Raw genomic sequence first — 24,961 nt, forward strand, 5'->3', positions numbered from 1 at the left:
ATATATAAGTGTGATTATAGTGGTTTGGCAATACTTTTTTATTGAAATATCCATTTACTTGTAAGATCCATTATCATTGTGTTCAGTGGATAGTTAACTAGTTCTGTTGCCTTTTGCCTGATGCCTGCTAATCTTTCCATTAATTACCTCCAGTACCTAGCAAAATAATAATTAAAATTAAGAAAAAAATGTTTCCGCTTAACAGTTTTTGAACAATATTGTAACTGTCAATATAAATCTAGAAGGAAGGATGCACTGGTTCATAGAGACATACGTGACTATATAGATCCATTCGTCACTGCTCCAAAGGTTTCCTAACACTGACTAGTATTGAAGATAAGAGGTAGAAAGGTTACTTACTCTGACCTCTGCACTTATTCGCTCTATGCTCTCCAAATGTTACAACTAAATTTTAATCATGTTCATAAAAGTCAATTGTTTTACTTTGGAGCAGCTTGAAAAAAACATTCTCAACATTAAAGATAAAAAGAACATGAACCAACACAAGATAACAGATTGCATATTATCTAAGAACTAAAAGGGGTCATTACAATTCATCGGTCCCAGGCGGATTGGCAACGGGGACCGATGTTTTATTCTGCGTATGCGCAAAATAACTTATGCGCATGGTCCCTGTGGGAATGGCTTCGTCGATTTGCACTGTCACTGAGCCATTCGCACGAAGCGTTGTGGCCCACATGTACACACAGACATTCTAGGGTTAATTTTGTTGGAAGCCAATTAAGCTACATGTATATTTTTGGTTTGTGGTAGAAACCAGAGCAAACCCACACAAGCACAGGGAGAATATACAAACTCTGCACAGTTAGGGCCATAGTGGGAATCAAACCCATGACCTCAGCACTGTGAGGCAGTAATGCTAACCATTACACCATCCATGCTGCATCTATTTCTGTTTCTATCTGGTTAATAAATGATGTTTTGTCTAAATCATCTGCCATCTGGACTAACCTCCATTTGTACAAAACCACCATAGTGTCTGACAAATTAAACGTACTTAGCGAATTATGAAAAAACAAAAACAAATAAATGACAGGATGACAGCTGGAACATTACAAATACTGAAGTAAAGGTCTTATATGTATTATGTTATTATCTGCTAATAGGAGTCATCTTCCCGACTCCTCTTAATTTGATCATCCATGATACTACTACATATAACTTCAGGGGAATATGTACACGAATAAGCAGCCACATAATGAAAATCCATACTTACCCTTGTCCAACCTACCCCTCCTTAACTAGTGCCTAGCCCTACCTCCATGAAGTCAAACCTTACTCTCTACAACCCCAGGTACCAACAAAAACATATATCACATGTTTGCTTTGCATACTGTACAGTGTGAAAAGGTTAAACAACCGACTTTCTTATCTGTATTTGCTCATATCGTTTCGACTTAATTAAATATGCTCTAGTTTTCACCAAGCTTCAGTATATAATACATCTAATCCCAGATAATTTATCATAAGTATGTCCTTAATGAGTAATATATTAAATATAAAATATATTCCATGATGCAGTAGCTTAGTTAACCCACTTTAGTAGCAATAACTATTATTTTCTTTGTGTTTCTCAGTCTCTTGCATAATATTTATTGCCACTACCCTTTACAATACTTCTTCAGTTCATTCATATCTGAAGATATTTGTAAATGATCTTTAAAGCTGATGCATTGGTAATTTATCTCTCTCTACTTAATCACCACCGAAGGCTTAATAAATATACCCCTACTGTATGTATCTTCTTGGCATGGTGTCAACACAAATGTAAATGCTCCAGACAAAAGGTTCTACTAGGTAAGCAGATTACTTTCAGGAACTGTTATTCATGTGTTAAAATGGTTTGATGGCTGGGAGGCAAGTCTGATTGGGTGCGGGAGGGCTGTCCAGAGTTTGGAGCAGTACTGGAGAATCCTGAAGGCCAGGCTAGAGAAGGACATGGAATCATCATTGAATCATGAGATGCGATGGCTACAAGCCATCAAATCACAAACATGTGATGGTGATCCAGTGATAGGTTTAATTTGCTCATGCACAGAAGCACTTAAAGCGTATGTGCTGGGCAAACAAGTTGATTTGCGTACACCACGTCTGGGTGTTTGCAGCTACAGAGAAGGACCAAGCCATCAACAGGGCCATCTTAACAGAATTGTAGGCCTTGGATAGGGATGACCATTGACCATTTATGATTCAAAATCCTTGATGGTTTATGGCCAATGTTTAATACTTTTGAAAAACAAATGGTTTCCCTACATCGATGGCACAGCAAAACCGATGTTTTCCCCCCCCCCCAATGTGCTGTGACACGGAGCATAGCCCTGCTCTTAATACCTCTGAAGCCCCATCCCCACTTTCTGATTGGCCCAAGGGCCAGTCAGTCAAAGAAAATGGATGACCAACGATAGGTAAAACTATCAATGGTCATCCATCACATAGTTTGTTACTATCGATGGCTGGTTGCATTATTGCCATCAAAGGCAACCATCGATGGCAACTGCACAGATGGCCATCCCTAGCCCTGGGCAAAGCTATAAACTGAGGCCCCTACCCACCCAATAACTGGAACCAATATAAAAAAAGTCATAAGGTGCCCCCTCCTGTGGTCCTGCGCCATCTCCACATGCTTCAAGTGAATGGCTATCAGAATTTTGATTGGTGGATAGCTCTAGTCATTCACAAATCAGAATGCTGACAGCTATTCACTGTCTGGGCTCAGGCTGGGAGGGATGTATAGAATGATGCCTTGATGCTCTGACAAGGCCTAATTATGGAGCCCTGGACAGCTGCCTAGTGTGGCTATACGCTAAAATGACTTTTGCAGTGCATTGGAAAGACCCTCAGACAGTTGCTCACAATTGTGGCATGACTGCACAGGTTTTCCTGTCCACTTGTTTCTTAAATGTCAAAATAAGATTTAAAAAGCCTTTTTCCAAAGCTGTATGAAAAGTCTCTATAAGTTAAATTGCATTAAAAGCCAGCTTGAGAAATAACGCTCAAAACACATCTTAGCAAGATATTTTTATCAGATGATTTGGCAGTTTCAGTGAATGTTTTCTTCCCTGCGTCAATGTAGTCAAAAGGTCGGTGAACTAGAGTAGCCTCCCTGTCACAATTGCTAAATAAGTAGTCAGTTTTGCCCTTAACAAACATGGCAGCGCCTGTGTATCACGTGTCATCTGTAGATTTGTTTATTTCCTCTGTCTCACTTCCGCCCTGTCTCGCTTTGAATGTCATTGGCTGTAACCAATATTGCGTAGACCAATGGTTGCCGCACATTTCAAACCGATGCTTCCGAGGATGATTTTGAATCATTGAATGTGCTGCAGTGGAAGAGAACGAAGAAGCGGCGGGGGCGGAGGCCGTGTATATACGTAACGCAGCTCACCGGAGCCGGGATCGCCCAGCAGCAAACATGGAGATCCAAAACTATGTGCAGTAAGTGTTCAGCCTCTGCTCCGTGCAGCAGGTCGACTGGACATACCGTTACCGAGGGACCCCGTCACATGTTGGCACCTGTAGTCCAACCGCTATGGGACGTCTTATTAAAAATGCCCATACACTAGACTAGGGTGATTCACGTGCGATTTTGTCACTTTTCATGCGATTGCGGCAATCAATTGAATGAAAAGTGTCCAAATCGCATGAGACTGACATCAGGTCAGATATGATAATCAGGGGTAGATGTAGGGTACACACTTATCGTGAGCGGGTCGTCAGTCGTTTGTAGGACCCGCTCACGATGTGCACGCGATCTGGTTCCGCTGAGCGTGGGGCAGGAGGCATAGCGCAGGGACGATATTTCGTACTGCGCGCCTGCCTAATTTATGAACGGTCAGCATCGTTGACTGCTGCCTGCAGCTATCGACTTCGACAGCTGCAGGCGGCGATGCCCACAGCAGGGACAGCTCTGGCTCTGAGCTGCGCTGGGGATCTCGTGAGAGTAGCGAGTTCCCGCACATGATGCGCAGTGAGCCGGCCGGGGGAAAGGAGACAGCGCATCAGTTTTAACTGATGCGCTGTCTCCAGGAGGGGACATCGCCGGAGTGGGGAGTTAGCGCTCCCCCGCTTTGGCGGGCAAGATGTTAATACATCTTCTCGGTCTCCCCTCCTGCTTCGCCTCACTAATGAGGTGAAGCAGGAAGTTTTATAGTGGCCTGTGCACATCCCACCAGAGCTTGTGAGTCGCACCAGCTGCAGATAGATATGTCAGATCGCAGACAGGTTTGGCTGGGGTCGCATGCAATATATCATATGCAAAAAGGTCCATATACGATGTATCAAGGGGCATAGGTGGCGATTTATGTTGTTGCTGGTGGGTGCTCAAGCCAAAAATATAGATGAGTGGCTTCGTGGGGAAGGGGCGTAGCCAAAAAATACCAGTTTATATTACGCAGCACAGTTGTCTCTAGTAGTCAAATTACGGCAGCAGAGTTCCCCTTTTTACACATTACGGTCAAGTACATAAATGCCCCCACAGTACCAGTGACAGGGGGGGGGCTGGTGGGCCCCTGCTGAGCTACTCAGTCAGTGCGTGGTGCTGATGCTGCATGGCATGCACAGGCTGGCCTGCCCCACATCCGCATATTACTCCAAGGATGGAATACACTGTTACTGGCGTCCCGGCATACTGTTTCCCAGGCGGCGGGTCTGACTATGCGGGTGCTGCAGCCGCAAGTTAATACGGCTGTCCAGCAGCGGGACTCTGGCCCATGGGTGCTCGGACCCTTGAGCACCCACAGTATCAGCGCCTATGTCAAGGGGGATCATGTGCGACTACTCCGAGTGGAGAAGTCACACTAGTGTATGGCCAGCTTTACAGTCTTAAGGCCCCCATCCACTAGTGCAGGGCTGGGCAATTGCGGCCCTCCAGATGTTGATGAACTACACATCCCAGCATGCCTTGCATCAGTTTCAGCATGGCCACATAGCAAAACTAATGCAAAGCATCCTGGGATGTGTAGTTCATCAACATCTGGAGGGCCGCACTAGTGGGAAGTATCGCATGTGATACCCTGCCAACTCCCTGGCAGCAGGATCGTATACGATACATTGATACATACCTCTTGCATACAGTGTATCGTGTGCAATCACAGCAAGGGCTGCGATAAATATTTATGGCAGCCTGTCTGATCTGCGCCGGTCATGAGATGTGACACTTTCCATGCAATCTGTCGCATGAAAGGGTTGTGATAAAGTTGCACTCCTAATCTATAATACAAGAACACAATTCTGCAATAATATTACTCTTTTAGAACTTAAGCTCTCACGAGCAGGGCCCACTCTTCTCATGGACTTTCTTAAGGGCAATTCACATGCAATTTGGATGTTTTTTTTTTTTCTTGCAAAGTGTCCAAGTTGCATGTGTTTGACAGGAGGTCCAATGTAATGCACATCGTGCTGGAGCCTACGAGTCACACTGGCTGCAATATGTTGGATTGCTTCCGAGCCAGGCAGGCTTAGCTGATATTGCATGCAAAAGGACCACATGCGGCTCAAGGGTGGATAGTGTGCGACTAGCTTTTAGAATATAAATATATCTGTCACTCTAATAATTACTTTAGTGTCCAGTATCCTGATGCATCTGTCGTTATTTACCACGTACTTGTCATAAATTGCCTTCTACTGTAAATCATTATTTTCTTGTTTTGGCTCATTTATGTATTGTTAGGCACTGTAGCACCATTTCAATTAACCTTCATAGGTATGGCCATCAACACATCCTCCATCGATGGATGGCTATTTTAGCAGCAACCAGCGATGGTTAGAAAAAATTCTATTATCTACCATCGATGGATTCCACCATTGAAATGCAGACCAGTGTTGTGCAAAATTTTCTATTTTCAGGCTCCCCATGCAATAAATCGCATCTGAAGTGTAGTGTCCATTCTAGCACCCGCCATATTTGAAAATCCATGCAGTTCCTCTTCCCTGCTTGGGGTGTCACTGTCTGCTGTGGTGTTTCTAGCACAGGTCTGGTTTGCATATCAGTGCTGATATACAGACCATACTGTGCTAGAAGCACTACAGCAGACAACCCAGGCAGGGAAGAGGAACTGCCTGGGTTTTCAAATATGGCGGGTGGTAGAATGAACACTAGAAGTGCTTTTTCCGCATTTGATGTGCATGTGATAAATCACATGCCCCTTGCAACCTGAAATCTGCTGATGGCATGAGGGTTGGGCTATCTGGGAATATATAACAGTTTCAAATGGCACATATTGCACATCGCATTGCGATAAATCGAATGTGTTTTTAAAAAAACACATGTGTTTGCACGTGTGATGCGATAAATATTATGTGCAGAGAGAGTTATGGTGTGTATACAGGGTGAGATTTCACTCTCTATTCGACCCCTATCAGGTCTGGGTTGGTTACAGTGTTCACATTTGATTTTGACTATGTTATACATGCCAAGACCATTTTTCTATTCAATTTATATTACACAGAAGCACGCATCAAGATTGAATCTGCATCAAATGTAGATAAACCATTTGATGCCCATTCAATTTTCTATTCGATTTCGTTTTGAATTCGCTTCTATAAACAAAATCGAATAGAAAAATAGTGGAAATCTTATACCTCAATTAGGTTTGGGTGAGGTGTGTTCAAACTGAAAAATAGATTGCAGTTTATAAATAAATCAGCCAGTATTTACCTTGCACAGAAATAAATTAAACAAGCTAACTCTCTCTGCACATGTTACATCTGCCCCATCTGCAGTGCAGCATGGTTTTGCCCATTTTGAGAACAAATTTGCTTTTGTTAGGCCGGGTACACACTACATACATCGATGTGTACTGATGGATTTATGCATCAAGGCATGGCCAGGTATGTAAAGGCCCCCATACACTAGGGCGACTTGTCCTTAGGACAAGTCGCCCCCGACTTCCCCCTGAGCTTCCTCGGCTGCTCCCCGGGGAGCTTGATTAGATTGGCACTTGATGTGCCATTTTTTACATGTGATAAATCGGACAGGGCAGAAGGAGCCGGGAGCTGTCAGTGCTAGAAAAAAAAGCCTATACAATGAATGGGCAGCCTGTGATTGGCTGAGCGCTCTCAGCCAATTGCTGACTGGCTGAGAGAGCGCTCAGCCAATCACAGGCCGCCCATTCATTGTATGGGCTTTTTTTTTTTATTCAGTACTGACAGCTCCCGGCTCCCCCTGCCCGGCTTTATGCCGCCTGTGTCCCCCGCAGCTTCCCCAGCCCCCCCTGCTCCCTCCACCGCCGCGCCGCCCCACTAGGTCCCAAGTCGGGTGGTCGGACGTGCAGCAGGTCCGACCACCCGACGCAGATCCGATGCGCACGGGACCGCGCATCGGATCTGAGGGGACATCAAAACTAGCCGATTTTGGTCCGATTTCGGCCAGATCCGACTGATCTGGCCGAAATCTGACCAAAATCGGCTAGTGTATGGGGGCCTTTACTCAGTCCAACTGCTGGGGTGACCTCCAGAACCATAGTAGTCCAAAATAGATAGAGAAATAAGGCACTCACCAGTCTCAGTTATGGGTATTTATTCTAACCTTCAGATCTGAATACATGATTCGTGTCTCAACATTTCCGTCCTCTCGGGACCATCGTCAGGAGAATAATCCATATGCATCAATTGTTATAAAGCCACAGCACAAACCAAACAGCACTACCTACAGCAAGTTACCTGCTGCTGGTCTACTCATATTTATACCCATGCTCAAAATGGGCTCCAAATCATCACATCCTGTGCCTCTCTGCGTGTCAGGCCGGACCGCAGATTGATGTCATTTCAGGTTTATATAATATAAAATAGTGACTAAGTGATCACGTTTAATAAATGTCAAATGTATCTGGGCATAAAAACAAGCGTCTAATACCAATTGGCTGGACAGGCAGTCTATGATGCCTGCAGCATCCCTGTAGCCGGACCTGCCGCGGAGTCCGGAAGTGACACTCATGCCACGTCGCCCGGGTATTGTGTACGAGCACTAGGGGACAATAATGATAGATAAGAGGATGTAAAGCTGCTCCAACCGCTGGGTCTACATACTGCAATAAATCTTGCTGGTCTCACAGATTATCTATCAAATAAATGAACACACACACAGGCGCTCAACTTCTGGATCATACAGGAAATTCTTCCGTATGGTTAGTAGTACATGTAAGAAAATAATGCAAACATTCAATGGTGAAGTACTGTATGTCCCAATAACAATTCCCTTTTAATGACAAATTGTGGGAGTACATAATAATCACATGATTTCACAACAAACAATCATAAAAACATTTATTTCTAAAAAAGCAATTCATCCAATAAAAACACTTGTAAAATGCTTAGTGCATGATGGTCAATCCTCTAAAAGGGCACAGACGAATAATTACTGAGTGTGTTGGGAACTGGTTGTAAAGCAGTCCCATAAGTGCATGTAGCACAATTAAGCAGTGGTGTTAACACTGGGATTCCTCGCTGCGGCGTCTCCCAGCCCTCTCCGTCCACCATCAACTGAAGATCAAATGCCAAGCTCACCAACGCTTTTCATCCTCATCCAGAGGACTTTTTCAAGGTGTCCTGGTCAAAGGCATTTAACTTATTTTGTACCCTATTCCCGTATGCCAGCTGGACTCTAATTAACATTCTTCCTACAAGTCCCATAGTCCTCTGCCTGCATACGGGCTTCCTGTTCACGGTTGCTTGCAAAACAGGGTCACCATGGTAACACCGGCGTCCTGACGCAGCAGGACGTCTGGTGTCTATACCTCACTTCCGGGTGCTGTATTGCCCGACTTGCTGTATGTGCCGATACATCATTTCCGGAATCTAGCAACTCGGCATTCTTGGTTGCATAGTAATGGATTTGTAAAGCTCTAACTAATGGTTCAACGAATAAACCAATGGCCCAACACTGCCTGGCTAAACAGCACCAAGTATTGTCTATCAAGAGAAGAATCATAGACTGGGTCCCTATTCCACCAAGAGGAGGCAATCGAGCACTTCTGCGAAAGAAACTCGAGGCGAAGTGGATCGTCACACTCAATGAGCACAATCCACTTAATGTGTTCTTACGTTGATCTCATCGTCGGCCCGTATAAACTTTGGGCACAGTTCTGAACTGGACCTGTAGTGGTTTGCACTGCTGTAGAAGATATACATTTGGGACAATGAAATCCTATTCCATAGGGTCCTGGTGCAGTCTCTATGGTGACAGTGATTGGGACATGGTTAGCATTGTAGAAAAAATGGGGTGTCAGTTACCGAGGTAACTGTAGGGGCGCCTGTATGAGTGGCTTCTGCTAGCGGCTGTCAAAAAAAGGGGGTGTCAATCCCTATGGAAAATATACAGAAAAAAGGTGGTAGACTGCGCTCATTGATGACCGACTGAGGAATTAAAATTATAATTTTTAATTATACAAAATAGCATGCTGTAGTAAACATATAAAAATACAAGGTACAAAGTACACAATATAAAAGAAGGGGAGGGCAGGAAAAATTGAAAATAGCTGCGTCCACTGTTAGAGTGATATCACCTTAGTTAGAGTCCACAGTCCAGTGGGTAACCGTTGAAATGAGGAGCGAATAGATGTATCAAAAAAGCTGGCCGCGGCGGTACTCAAATGTAGTTTTTCTTCCGATTGCAGTAGGGGGTAGCGATCCTCCCAACTTGGATAAGAAATATTGGTTGAGTGTCCGCTGTATGACCCTGGGTGGGTATTAGACAGGCGGCTTGCCTTCAAGAGGTGAGTGCCTCACTCCAGGTCGAGGCCAGTGATGGTAAACAGGTGAAAATCTCCAAACGGTTTTCAGTGGAAATGGATGGCAGTGGCAGGCAGCGTTTTGTGGTGGGCAGTTAGAAGCCTGGGCCAACGCGTTTCACTGCACAGAGCAGCTTTTTTTTTCCTTGAAAAAGCTGCTCTGTGCAGTGAAACGCGTTGGCCCAGGCTCCTAACTGCCCACCACAAAACGCTGCCTGCCACTGCCATCCATTTCCACTGAAAACCGTTTGGAGATTTTCACCTGTTTACCATCACTGGCCTCGACCTGGAGTGAGGCACTCACCTCTTGAAGGCAAGCCGCCTGTCTAATACCCACCCAGGGTCATACAGCGGACACTCAACCAATATTTCTTATCCAAGTTGGGAGGATCGCTACCCCCTACTGCAATCGGAAGAAAAACTACATTTGAGTACCGCCGCGGCCAGCTTTTTTTTGATACATCTATTCGCTCCTCATTTCAACGGTTACCCACTGGACTGTGGACTCTCTAACTAAGGTGATATCACTCTAACAGTGGACGCAGCTATTTTCAATTTTTCCTGCCCTCCCCCCTCCCCTTCTTTTATATTGTGTACTTTGTACCTTGTATTTTTATATGTTTACTACAGCATGCTATTTTGTATAATTAAAAATTATAATGTTAATTCCTCAGTCTGTCATCAATGAGCGCAGTCTACCACCTTTTTTCTGTATGGTTAGCATTGTGCTACATTGGATGAACCTTAGTTTTCTCAAATATTTAAACTTTTCCAGTTTATGGCCGATGTCAACACTGTGTAACCCCTTGCCTACAACTTTGAGCGAACAACACTCATGAATTATATTATCTATACTAGGCTAGATTGGAAACTTGTGTTTATTTCTGTGTACATCACAAATCTGGTGCTTTTTATCCTATACTAGACTTTTCTGAAAGATGTTTAACGTTCCTCCTAGGAACCAGGGAGGGCAGGGCGCCGCTGCGGGGGGGGGGGGACCAGACGCACTGACATCTCGAAAAGGGGAGGTCCTGGGCCGCCAACGTTACAAAAGGGGTGTGCATGGGCGCGCAGTCACGAAAAAAGGGGCTGGCCTGGCTCTTCCTAAGGCTCTACACTGCCGGGGAAGCGCTGGGAGTCACCCGCTACAGCGGCGCTGGGCTTCCCCGGTCACACCAGCTGGGTCGGAAGCAGACTTTTAGCGGGGCGCTGCTAGAGGGGCAGGGCACATTTTGCCCTTTAAAAATCAGGCAGGACGCAACGCCTTGCTAAAACAGCCTGGCGGGAACACTAGATGTTGTGCGTTTTATTAGATAAGTAAATGTTTTGTGTCAATGTCCACTTTTGTCTATATTCTGTCCCGTTAGCTTGATCATGCGCTAAACACTTGTCCTGATAGTCCTTTATACTACCTAGGAACCTTTGGTGAGGAATCCGGTTTCCAGGGGAACGCAATCACTAATATGTGTATTAATTTATAGATAATCTGTGAGACAAGCAAGATTTATTGCTGTATGTAGACCCAGCGGTTGGAGCAGCTATACATCCTCTTATCCATCATTATTGTCCCCTGGTGCTCGTACACAATTACTGAGCGACGCGGCTGGTGGAACGCATGCGCGTCACTTCCAGTATTTAACTTCTGGACTCCGCGGCAGGTCCGGCTACAGTAAAGGACGCTGCAGGCATCATAGACTGCCTGTCCAGTCAATTGGTATTAGACCGTTTTATTTTTGTGCCCAGATACATTTGACCTTTATTAACAGGGATGACTTTGTCATTATTGTATATTATATAAACCGGAAATGACATCACTCTGCAGTCTGGCCTGACACGCAGAGAGGCACAGGATGTGATGATTTGGCACCCTTTTTGAGCATGGGTATACATATGAGTAGACCAGCAGCAGGTACCTTGCTGTAGGTAGTGCTGTTTGGTTTGTGCTGTGGCTTTATAACAATTGATGCATATGGATTATTTTCCTGACGATGGTTCGGAGAGGACGGAAATGTTGAGACACGAATCATGTTTTTAGATATGAAGTTTAGAATAAATACCCAGCATTTTTTATTTGCATAACTGATACTGGTGAGTGCCTCTTATTTCTCTATATATTTTGGACTATTTTAAACCTACATATGAATTTTATAGACCACTGACAAAGACTTTGCAACAGTTTTACATCCTATTGTAGTGTTCATTCTAGCACCCGCCATCTTTGAAAACCCATGCAGTTCCTCTTCCCTGCCGGGGCTGTCGCTGTCTGCTGTGGTGTTTCTAGCACAGGTCTGGCTTGCATATCAGTGCTGATATACAGACCACACTGTGCTAGAAGCACTACAGCAGACAGCGACACCCCAGGCAGGGAAGAGGAACTGCATGGGTTTTCAAAGATGGCCGGTCCTAGAATGGACACTTCTATTATGGGGACGCAGGTAACCTTTTTGGTGTAGAGTATGCTATGCAGGATGTGGCTCTCAAACTACAGTACTACACTTTTTATTTTATTTTTCTTTCCTCTCCCCCTTCATCCTTGTTTAGGTGGCAAAGCAGTTTTTACTTTTTATATATTTTTTAAGTGTTTGGTCAAACTTCACCTTATTATGTATTCTCCAGTTCACTAAGGGAGGCCACTGTCCGATTTATGCATGGCGTATTGTGTTCCCCCCCGGGAATACATAGCAACTGGAAACACCTTCTTTACGTTCAGGATTCAGCATCTGTTCTGTAAAAGGTTAAAAATAAGAAAAATGATGTATCTGATGCTATAAATCGCTATATCTGTGTATAGATGATCAGCATACAGCATTGCCTATACTATTGTGATACTTAGGCTCTCAGACTTCTACTAACAAGGCTCAGATACACTGCATGTGTATTGTTAACGATTTGTTTTGTTTTACAGAATGTATGAAGCATACATTCAGGGATATAAAGGCGATGACCCGCTGGATCAATGGGACAGGTCAGATATCCATACATCAGCATGTTTTATGGAGTAATGATAGATGACTAATAGGGCTTCCACTAAATCAATGCAATAACATTACTTTTAGGGTGGCCAATCTCGGGATACGCAGGATCCCGGGATTTGGCCCCCAAAACACCGGGATTTCAATCCCGGGATTGGAGTTTCCAATCCCGGGATTTCGGGATTAGACTGCGCATGCGCAGTCTAATGCCGGCTGTCTGCCTCCATCCTGTCCCCGGATCAGCCCGCCCAGCCGTCCTGTCCCCGGACCAGCCCGCCCGCCCAGCAGCGGACCTGCCGGCACACCGGGCCACCAGCGGACCAGCCCGGGCTGTCCCCGGATCAGCCCGCCCAGCTGTCCTGTCCCCGGACCAGCCCGCCCAGCAGCGGACCTGCCGGCACACCGGGCCACCAGCGGACCAGCCCGGGCTCCATCACCCCATCTCGCCCACCCGGCCGCACCACGCATCTGTAAGGATATATGCGGGGCGGCCGAGGTGGGTTTTTAATAGTAGGGAAGCCAATCCCGGGATTGGGCATTTTTTCAATCCCGAATTCCCCGGGATTGGCTTCCCTAATTACTTTCCTTGCCAATCATACTACATTTATAGCAGTCATTCCCTGTATTTATCCTTCTATATATGCTGGCGTGTCGAACCCTGGTCACCACCGCTTATAACGCGGTTCAACTATCCTAGCAATTTGACCCTGGTTATAAGAAGGGATAAACCTGGGTAGCCCTTTGTATTATAGCTATTTATTAGTTATTGTAGTATAACCCCTTAAGTGTGTTTTTGTTTTTTTAGGGAGCGCTCCCCACTGGGCAAGGTGTGTTTTTTTTTTTTTTTATCTGGGAAGCACTCCCTAAAAAAAAAAACCCCCTATCACTGCAACCCCTGGGTTCGGGCAGCGCCGCTGAACAGTCCATCAGCCGCTGCCTGGCACTGCCACTGGCAACCCGGCTGTGTGCGGCGTGACATTACAAGGTCACGCTGCACACAGCTGGGGAAGGGAGGCGGGGCAGGAGCACAGGCAGCGGCACTCACGAGAATTTTTTCCGGGTTTGCCACTCTGCGCACTGGAGCATATCCCGGAAAATTTTCGGGAGTGCCACTTAAGGGGTTAATGTGAAAATGCTCGACCCAGAATCAAATTCCAGGATCTGACCCCGGCATAGTGGTGTGAAAGGGTATAAGATTTATACATTCGAACAACCTCTATCTATCTGTCCCACTTCAGTCAGGCTTTTGTTCCCAACACTACACAGAGACAGCATTGACTAAAGTAGTCCATGATCTGGCCACTGCTAAATCGATAGGCCATTTTTCACTTCTTATTCTTCTAGATCTCTCAGCTGCCTTTGACACTGTCGGCCACTCTCTTCTCAAACCAACACTACAATCCCTAGGTCTTCAGAACACAGCCCTTTCCTGGTTCTCTTCCTACTTATTTAATCACACTTTCAGTGTTCGCTTCTCTGATTGTACTGTACCTCCTCCTCACTACCTCTGTCAGTTGGAGTACCACAAGGCTCAGTCTTAGGTACTCTGCTTTTCTCCATCTTTACCTCCTCAGTTGGGAAACTAATCAATTTTTTTTTGGATTTCAGTATCCTCTGTACGCTGATGATAATCAAATCTATCTTTCTCCCCGAAATTGTCACCATCAGTATTGCTCCGTGTCTCTGAATGTCTTTCTGCCACATCTTGGATGTCATCTCGCCACCTCAAACTCAACATTTCCAAAACCGAATTAATTATATTCCCACCAGCCGAGAGTAGTTACCAACCTGATATCTTTATCACTGTTGAGAACACAACAATTAATCCTACTCCACAAGCTCGCTGCCTAGGGGTCATCCTCGATTCTGAACTGTCCTTCATTCCTCACATTCAATCTGTCTCTAAGGGCAGTATTCAATGAGAAAAATTCTCCGTGTTTTATGGAGAAATTTTGCTTTTTTCGCCTTGGACGGAGCATTTTGCTCTCCAAAAGTGAACCACCCTATTCAATGTGAAATATTCGCCGTCTTTCTAAGTGATTTTCGCCGTCTCTCTCCGTGTAGAAATTCTCCATCTTTTGATGGAGAGCTGGAATGTGAACTTTTAATCTAAAAGGTTTTTTTTTTTAATTTTGGTGTAAAAAAATCAGGTTTTTTTTTCTGTGAAGGGGCATGTTATTTTTATTCATGTGCTTATAGCACATGAATATATATTTAATTAAAAAAAATATATTTTTTTTAATTGTTTTTTTTTTTTTTTACACAGTGCAGCCAGCAGGGGGCCGGAGCGCTCGAGCCGCTCATTAGATATTCATATATTCACTGCACCCGATCGTTAATATGCACGATCGGGTGCAGTGAATACTGGGTCCCCCGCTGGCTATAGGGGGGGGCAGCCTGTGCTGCCTGGGTCCCGGGGGGGCCCCCTACCCTCCACATATGTTCTGGGGCATCCAGGGAGACTTTAATCTCCCTGGATGCCACCGTCCCACGGCTCCCTGTCAGCTCCCTGCCGCGGACGCTCGTCCGCTGCAGGGGTTAAGACTCGTCGCGAGTGGCGGCGAGTCTTAAATACATTGAATAGTGGGAGCAGGAGGCTCCGGAACACGGAGAGTGCATGGCGAGAGAAAAAATCTCTCGCCATGCACAGAGAATTTTCTTCATTGAATACTGCCCTAAATCATGTTACAGAGATCTATAAAACATATTCAAAACTCGTCCGTACTTTACACAAGACACTGCAAAAACGCTAATCCTTTATATCACGCATTGATTATTGCAATGGCCTCTTTACCAGTCTTCCTAAGAAAATACTCACAACTGCAATCCAATTTGAATGCAGATGCGAGGCTGATCTCCATGGCTATACGTTCAATGTCTGCTGATCCGCTCTGTCAGTCCCTCCATTGGTTGCCTGTATATTGCCGCATTCAATATAAACTTCTACTTACATACAAAGACATTACTCTGACTACACCGACTTATATCTCTTTGCTTATCTCAAAATATATCCCCACCCGACATCTCTGCTCTGCACAAGATCTGCGTCTCTCATCCACACTCATTACTCGCTCCCACTTACACTTGCAGGATTTTTGTCGGGTAGCACCCACCCTATTGAATGCCCTTCCAAGCACATTAAGACTCTCATCTAGCCTCCAAACTTTCAAGCATTCCCTTAAAACTCACCTCTTCAGGCAAGCCTATCATATTCAGGAACCCCCACACAACCTCCAGAAGCATTTATATCTAATTGCATCCCATCAGGACTGTCTTGTAATCTGGTGGGACTGACATGCTATGGAATTCTACCCTTATGTATCCCTCCTATTATCCCTATAGATGGGTAAGCTTGCGAGCAGGGCCCTCCTACCTCCATGTCAGTTTCTGCCCAGTTTGTTTAATCACTGTTGTTTCCAATTGTAAAGCGCAATGGAATATGCTGCGCTATATAAGAAACTATAAATAAATATCCACTATATCTCTTCTCCTTTACCAGGTATGTTCTGTGGGCTGAAGAGACTCTACCTCCACAAGAAAAGCCGTACATCCTGTCATTGTTGAAACGTTTAGTTCAGAACTTTATCGGGGAAAAGAAATACTGCAATGATGAGCGATATATCAAATACTGCATTCGATTTGTGAGTTATCCATTTGTACTCATCCTCTTTGCTGTGAAAAGTCTTTAAGCGAATCGAGCTACTTGTTCAATTTCTAAGTCGTAGCTTGTGGAAGAGTAATCTTTATTTGCTTCTTTTGTCCTTTTTCTGCAGTCCGACACTATCAGTGAGCCTACACAGTTCTTTGAGTACCTGTACAACCAAGGTATAGGAACCCATTCCGCTGCTCTGTATATAGTCTGGGCCCAGCAGCTAGAAGCTAAGGGAGATGTGCACAATGCAAGAGTCCTCTACCATAAGGCATTTGAAAACTCTGCCCTTCCTAAGGATATCCTGGAACATAACTACAGGTCAGAGTACAGAAACATCTGATACCCCTAAATAAATAGAATATGGTTGCTATGGGCAACACCTCCACTCTAAACCTGAAATCCACTGCTGAAATGCGTTCTGCCCAAACTAGTGCAGCCTTCCATTTGTGCTAATGTTGTCACTAAGTACCGTGGGACATTAACCTTGCATTCTATTAGTGATGCTGGTAATGTCATGCATTCTTTCCTGCATACATTTAATTATAAATGATGTGGTTAATACATTCTCCAACTCCTCTCTGCTCTGGGTCATGTACTTTTTGTATCACAGTTGGCACCCGCCGCAGACAGGGGTAGGGGTGGGGGCGGTGGAAGGCACACAGTGACAGCTTGAAAATTTTTCCTGCAGCTTGTTACTGAGTTTGCACTTGAGGGGGGAGGTGGGGAACATTAGCAACCTGCTGGAGCATGTATTAACAATATAGTTAGGTAAACGCTAGACGATATGCATGATCTCATTAATGATGTTTGTACGTATCATTTGCAAATATTGCATAGTGTGTACCCAGCTTTACTCAGTTTTTGTAATTTTTGCACCACTAAATATTTTACTTGGCTCTCGTAGGTCTGTTTCAGTTACATCACTGACGGTTACTTTTTTTTTTTCTTGTTCTTTTACAAATACAGAGCATTTCAAACGAGGTGTTCTCAAAAGAATCCCCCAGATCGAGCAGGTAAGGTTCATTAGCTCTGAATATCTTGTCAGTAAATCACTTATTTTTATATAGATGCAGATGGAGCGCCTTTCATTCTTGCAGGGGCTGGCGGTAGATTTGCCAGCCACCTTACTACGGAGCTCCCCGCCACCCGATCCCAACTCCCCGCTCCTCCAACCCTGCCCATCTCCCTAAAGCGGAGACTGGCAGGGTTCGCGTCCCCCACCGCCAGGAAACTGGGACGTGCGTGGGCCCCAGTCAGATGGAGCGCCGGCTTGACAGTGGGGGCGCTCCAGCTGTACTTGTGCTTTCTCTTTTATGGAGCATAATTGCCATATTGTGAATGGTAATAAAAGTAAATCAATTTATTGGTGAATTGGAAAAACTATAAGAAAATAACATTGCAGACTGTCCAGGCCATCCGAGCTTAGTATGTGATCACTGTGTATCATTTGCTGCTGCTGCCTAACACCATAAAACCGCTCTGTGCTGGAAGGAACCTTAACGTCCTGCAGTGTCTCTGTTGTATCGGGTGCAGGTGGTTCTGTTGTGGGCTACAATGGCTGGTCATGCTGAGACAGGTGGCGTACCGGTGTGTGTGTTTTTTTTTTTTTATTAAGCCACTTCCTGTGAACTGCGCCAGGTAGATGCGCAAACGCATGTGCTTTTGCTTCCCACCCTTTACTTATTGCGTTGTATACCACAACGAATGAAATATTATAGAGCAGTGGTAGCCAACCCTAGCCCTCGAGAGCTACCAACAGTTCACATTTTCCAGACAACCTAGCTGCTGCACTCATTAATCAGTGACACATTTTAAAGATCCACAGATGGAGCTAATTAGCTCACTTGTGATTCTGTGAGGAGACCTGCAAAACATGCACTGTTGGTAGCTCTCGAGGACTAGGGTTGGCTACCCCAGTTATAGAGCAATAACATTTGTATATATAAATGTTTCACTGTATTATGTTCTCCTATTTATCTCACTCCCTTAGCTCTGTCTGTGCAGCCTCTGAGAGATTCCCAGATTATAAATCAGATTGTTCCGGCATTGGATGCAGACTCCTCATCACTTGGCAAATGCCAGGTAATAAATGATTTCATAACCCCTTGTACTGTTTAATTGGGCAACGTCTAAAGTATTGTATAATGTTAGCTGAGACATGCGGTACACTGATCACATCGGTATTTGGCAACCACAGGAGAGCAGGCTGCAGTTATGTAGGACAAGGCAATGGCAACGTGTTGGACATCTTCAGTTTGCAGATTTCCACCATAAATTGATTGAAGAAAACAATTAATCAATATGATTAAGCCTAGGTTCTCGTTTTGTATCAGCATTCTCCACAGTCAGCAAATGAATGGCTTCAATATAAAATACCAATTTAATAGTTTTTATCCATAACATTAACAAGATCACAAGTATCGCTTAATTTAACTCACAGTAGGACGTCAGGAATATATTTGTTTGCATATTCAATAAGCTGTGCTTGTTGCTGTTCTATTTGGACCAGATCCAAAAAAAAAAGATCCTTCTATGTACCCCCCAGTAACCAAAGGTAAAGGTCATGAAGTATAGGTTGTTACCGTAATGGCCATTGCTGCAGGAAACGGTTTGCACTCTATTTCTGTAGAATTCTGCGGCCGGGTCCTCACTAGGGGCCTTATTTTGGTTCATTCTTTCTGACAAAATCCTTCTTAGATGGGCAAAACCATGTGCACTGCAGGGGGCAGATGTAACATGTGCAGAGGGAATTAGATTTGGGTGAGTAATTTTGTTTCTGTGCAGGGAAAATACTGACTGCTTTATTTTTACACTGCAATATAGATCTCACTTTGAAGTAAAACCCCACCCAAATCTAATTCTCTCTGCACATGTTACATCTGCCCCACCTGCAGTGCACATGATTTTGCCCATCTAAGAAGGATTTTGTCAGAAAGAATGAACCAAAATAAGGCCCTAGATGCACGTTGTCCTGAATCCAGATGGCAGAATAGTGCCATAAATCGTATAGTTTCCAAAAGGGCTGTATGAATTAGGGTCCAGGTCCTGCTTCAAGCACTTATATTCACTTTAGAGGTAGGTGTTTTTAGGTAACTAATGCATTTCGCTACAGCTACTTGCAGCTTTCTAAGGTGACTTGCTGTTGTATCCTAATTCAATCATTTACTTGCATTTGCATACATACACACTAGGCAACTTAAGTTAACTCATCTGAGCTGCTTTCATCTTGAAAGCCGCCCAGTGTGTACGGGGCAGAGGTGAGCGCTGATGAGCGCTCCCGCATCATCGCTGGCCTGGCTGCTCATCTGCATGTATTACTAGCAGATAAGTGATGGGGTGGATGGCTTTTCATAGCGTTCTGCTAAGTGATGGGGTGGATGGCTTTTCATAGCGTTCTGCTAGGGAAAGCTGTCCACCCCATGGAAAATCGCCAAAACGGGTAAAAACTGCTTGGTGTGGATGGACCTTAAGATATTACTAAGACTCGGCGATCGTGTGGAATAGGAAATATCGGTAAAGCAACTAAAATGTCATATGACAAACAGCTATATGTGGAATAAACAAAATATATATATTTTTACAATATGCAGGTATACGATATATATATAATTTTTAAAACCTACTTGTTAAAACAGTAGGCAAAAAATTACAGTAAAAATGGTACTTATGTATTATCTGGGCTCCCATGTTAAATGCACCCCATTTTTTCATACCCCTACTATCCAACTACGCATGGAGTTGATTTTATATAGTGTGGCGAGCCACCGTGCCCGAAGCATGGCAAGCGGAGGCGGTCTCGGTCTCATAAGAAAACCGGGAGCCCAGATATTACCGAAGTACCAAAAAAAATAGACATTTTTTTTTTTTTTTTAACATGAAAAACAGCAGACAATATTTAGGTATAAAGTGCGTATCTTTAGGTGGAGGAGGAGGTAGTAGGAAGCACCCAATGCGTTTCTTCCAGGGAACGACTTCTTCCCCTTGAAGTCCCCTAGACGAAACGCCTTGGTGCTGCCTACTACCACCTCCTCCACCTAAAGATAAGCACTTTATCCCTACCTATTGTCTATTGTTCCTGTTTATTTATTTATTTTATATATTTATTTAAATGTATTAATTTACTGTTGTGATGTGTACAGCCGTTAAATGCATTGTATTGTGAGCGGGTATGGATCATAGGATAGACAAGCATTTATGTCTACAAGTATTAGGTCGACGTGGTTTTTTACTTTTTTTTTTTTTCCGGAATGTCAACATGGACACTAAAAAACTGCACTGTGTCCCCTTGCATGGCTCTTTCTCTCTCCATGCTTCATGCACACTTTTATATTCCCACCATGCCCTAGTCGATGGTAGGGCATGAAATACCGCCTTTCAGCACATGTTGGCCCAAAAAAAGTGAAAAACTCCATGTCGACATTTTGTCTGTCCGTCCCTGTCGACCTTCCCTATGTTGACCTAATGCTTGTGTCTACCTAATATCTTGTGAGCATTGTATGAATGGGTAAAGATTAATAAAAAGTTGATGTTAAATATATGGCAGTGACTTTTTTTGTTTTCCCCCTTTCCTTCTCTCACACCATCTAGAACGCTACAGGAATTCAGAATCCAATTGTAAAACCTTCTGAAGTGCCCCTCTGCACACAGGAGTCCAGTATGTAAGTGTTCTCAGTGTACTCAATGCTGTTGATCGTTCTCATTAGGAAACACTTAGTCCTTTTTATTTCTGTGCTGGGTGTTCTAAAATCAGCTTTTATGTTAAGCTTGTTCAGAAGCCGTTTCAGGATACACTAGTGCGGTGGTTCCCAAACTGTGTGCCGTGGCTCCCTGGGGTGCCTTGGGACTCCTGTAGGGGTGCCTTCGGTTGGTGGTCCAGGACCAATTCAAATTAAATATGGTAATTATAACAGGCAAAACAAGTGCTTATGGCTGCCAATCATAAAATATATAGACAAACAGAAGCTAATTCTGTGCCTCACAGCATAATTAAACCTAAACATGACTTAATAAACACTATTTATTTAATTCAGATTTTATTTCTTAATAAGAAACTTTAAGCCTAGGTGTGCCGTGGATAAAATTCTTATACAATAGGATGCCGTGATTCAAAAAAGTTTTCCAACCATTGCACTAGTGCAGTGATTTTACCAAACTTTTTGGGATCACGGCACCCTAGAACCTTAAAATATTTTCAAGGCACCCCTAGGCCACGTTTCTTATTGAGAAATTCAGAAAAAAAATATTAAATGAAGTAAATTGTAAAAATATATCACAATTAAGTGGTGAGGAACAGGATTTTCTCCTGTGTGTCAACATATATTATTATAGGCAGCCACAAGCACTGGTTTTGCCTGTAAATAACCATAAATAATATGGGGGGTATTCAATGTCAGGGGAACGTGCCCCTGTCCCGTTCTCGACTGGAGCTCGGCAGTCTGGATTCAATGTACCGAACGGCGAGAAGGGGGTGTGGCCGCGAGCTGAGGACGGAAATAGACGAGCTCCGGCCGGGAGCTCGCCTATTTCCGGCTTTTCTCGGCAGAACGAGCCCGACAGTCTGTGATGTCGGGCTCGTTCTGCGGAGAACCCCTGTTCATTGCTGTCGGGGAAGACCGCATTGAATAGGGCCCCGCAGCCATCTCCCCCGTCGGGAGATGGCTGCGGGAGGACGACCATCATTGAATTACCCCCCTATGAATTGATCGTGGTCCACCAAGGCACCCCTGCTAGTGTTCTGAGGCACCCAGTTTGGGAACCACTGCACTATTGTATAGGTGGCAATGTAATAGGCTACTAACTGCAGGAATCAGTGAGATCCTGACGTCTCACCAATGTTTCCAATTACAAGCATTTTAAAAGGCCAACCTATTGTGAATTTGCCTTTTATTATAATTGCCACTGTAAAACCTTGGCCAGGATCTCGCCACTGCCACATCTTGGTATAGAGTTTGTTTCTACATTGGCTGTTTATGTAAATGTCACATGTCAGGCATATACCACAAGTATTATGTGACTCTGCCTATGGAAAACATTTCCTTTTTCTGGTAATAGTAGACTATAGAGATCTGTGTGGTGCGGAATACATAACAATCTGCATTATGTACTATCAGATCATTTCAGTCTTGACATTTAAAATGTTCTGTTTTTAAGTGAAATATCTATTTTCAACAAAATGATATACCAGGTTTTCCATTCTTAAGTTGTGTCTGTGTTCCATTTCCTAGGAACAAATTTGTAACCACCTCCAAGTCTGCAGTAGTGCCCCAACCTGCCACATCTTGCTCTGAACTCAAGCAGGTTCCCATGTACTGTAAGGACAAACTATTCTGTGGGGATTGTGAGCTTTCACTGGAGGAATTCAGAGCCAGTATCTACATAAAGAAATCTGAGCAGCGCAGGAAGATCCAACTGTGGGGTAATTCTCATCCTTTTTTATTTTCATCGACCGCCTAATAAAGGAGACCCTTCCAGGGGTGGTCCAGGACCAAATAAAAATAGGTTTTGCCTATTACTTTGATCATAAACCTATGTTGGTGAATAAAACATTCAGAATCAAAACTCTGTACACCACCATAAAACTGACCCTAAACATGACAGGTAGGCGCAATTTACTTAATATGGAAAAGGGCCTCAGGTAATCGAGAAGCTTTGTCAAGCTGTGCTGCACCTGTTACACCCGTACAAAGATAAACAAAAAGAGGGGCGAGTTTGTGCTCCTCGCTATGTTGTTATGGAATTCTTAAATAAATTAAAATATTGAGTTGCAAATAATGTATATGATAATATAAGAAATATTTAATAATGCAAATATAAAAATAAAATTATTACATAAAGCATAAACTATTGCAATAATAAGAAAGAATATAGCAGGATAGTGTCTGGAAGAGGTTAGACCATACGGTACCGCATTGAGAGTCTTCTAGGTGTCCAGAACCGTTCCTATGTTGCCTCTTAGAGGGGATCCAATAATTGTAATCCAACATGTAACTGTATCTAGCAGTTGTAAATGAGTGGATGACTCCACTTGTGGGGTCCCGATCTTTTGGGGGTGGGGTTGGGTTTCACCTGTGGGATGGCATTCCCTGGCTTGTCTGTGAACACCACTGCAGTTTGTTGCGGGCCAACTCTAGACAGATGAGGGAGGTGGAGGTGTGAATGGTGCAATCCGGTGAGGCTGGTCCGGTCTCTGGCACAAATGCAGGGTACTGTATGTAGGCTTGGTAGTATACACCCTCTCAGCACTGATGCGTTTTGCCGATACCACGGCTTTGTCAAGGGCCTCAATATTTGAATTAGTTTAAGTATTCCATAACAACATAGAGCAGACCGCAATTTACTTAATGTAATATATTAATCAAAATGTATATCAATAAAACGTTCACCTTAGATGTGCCTTGAACAAAATGCTGATACTCTAACGTGCAGTGATTTAAGAAAGTTAAAAAAAAACACTGGAGTACTGTGTTTTAGTGTGTTGAAATAGGTACTTTAGCTGTAATGTTGCCACCCACCAATAATGTCATTTTAGAGCATTTCCGCCAAATATGTAGCTGGTATATGCCCCAACAAATTATTGGTCCCAGGTTCTATTCCACCATTCGTTTCCTCTCCTATCCATCTACTGTATCTGGCCTGAGATCAGTGGCTACTGTACATCAGATTTGACCATGTATGTGTATAGGTGCATGGACAGTTGGCAGTGCAGCCATTTGGGCAGGTCTATGCATCTGTTGGGAGAAGAGCCTTAAAGCTGGCCAAATATGTTTGTTTTCACCGCACATGGTACTTCTTATTAACAAGCCATTGCAGGCTTTGGCGACGGTGGCTATATGCAGGATAATATGCTTTACTATTAAAAGTTTTCAATTGTACATTTTTTCCATTGGCAAGAAAATAAAATTGAAAGGTGGAGGGAGGGGGTTGTTTTGTTGTGGTTGTTTTTTTTTTTTTTTTTTTTCAAAGCCGTGGTTTCTTAAAACCTGCTGTTAGCAGCCCTTGTTAGAGCTTGCAGTGTGACAGACAACCGGTTCTAAGGGTCCATACACACTGGGCGACTATGGCCAAAGTGTATGGACAGCGATTATGGTATTCATCGCTGGGAGTAAAGCCGCTCAATGCGGCTTTCCCCCTGCCCAGCGCCGACGGAGGGGAGAGGACGGCTTTGTATAGCGCAGAGCTATTTATGCTGTTTTGAGCGGCTTTCAGCTCAGTCGCCCTTTGCTGTTGCCACCCAGTATCACCAGGTAGCTGGACATTCTAGAACTAACTAGTTTTCCTGTTTTGTTTTTTTAAGGTGGCAGAAATTTCATGGGATAAAATGTATTTTATATATACTTTTGATTTATTGATCCCTGTGTATGGCAACCTTTTAAGCTTGTTTACATAGTTTAGTTTATCTCTAGATGTTGGTGTCTGCTCCATATTTCCCTAATGCTTTTGCCAAATCCAGGAAATCTTATGTCTGCACCATGATAGGAAACGTAAACCTTATTAGGTGTATTAGTGCTACATCTGATTTAGGCTTAATGACTAGCAAATAGAAATTGCCGCTTAATACAGTAAATTTGCATCCGCATGAGCAGTGCTTAGAA

The 24,961-nt window shown here is 43.9% G+C and overlaps 1 protein-coding gene across 5 annotated transcripts in view; it reads left to right on the forward strand.

Moving 5' to 3' along the window:
* Positions 1–3,253: 3,253 nt before the first annotated feature.
* The window catches only part of BUB1 (BUB1 mitotic checkpoint serine/threonine kinase), a 63,159-nt gene continuing 41,451 nt past the window's right edge, over positions 3,254–24,961 (forward strand). For all 5 annotated transcript variants that reach the window (XM_083176005.1, XM_083176003.1, XM_083176004.1 and 2 more), the window contains exons 1-8: positions 3,254–3,456; positions 12,652–12,711; positions 16,218–16,359; positions 16,492–16,688; positions 17,337–17,383; positions 18,361–18,452; positions 20,958–21,028; positions 22,595–22,785. In XM_083176005.1, the coding sequence (XP_083032131.1) occupies positions 3,434–3,456; positions 12,652–12,711; positions 16,218–16,359; positions 16,492–16,688; positions 17,337–17,383; positions 18,361–18,452; positions 20,958–21,028; positions 22,595–22,785 (823 nt within the window). In that variant the 5' untranslated portion in view covers positions 3,254–3,433. The remainder of the gene's footprint in view (positions 3,457–12,651; positions 12,712–16,217; positions 16,360–16,491; positions 16,689–17,336; positions 17,384–18,360; positions 18,453–20,957; positions 21,029–22,594; positions 22,786–24,961) is intronic.

The sequence above is a fragment of the Crinia signifera genome, chromosome 3 (assembly GCF_055691185.1).
Source record: "Crinia signifera chromosome 3, ASM5569118v1, whole genome shotgun sequence".
NCBI classification, from domain to species: Eukaryota; Metazoa; Chordata; class Amphibia; order Anura; family Myobatrachidae; genus Crinia; species Crinia signifera.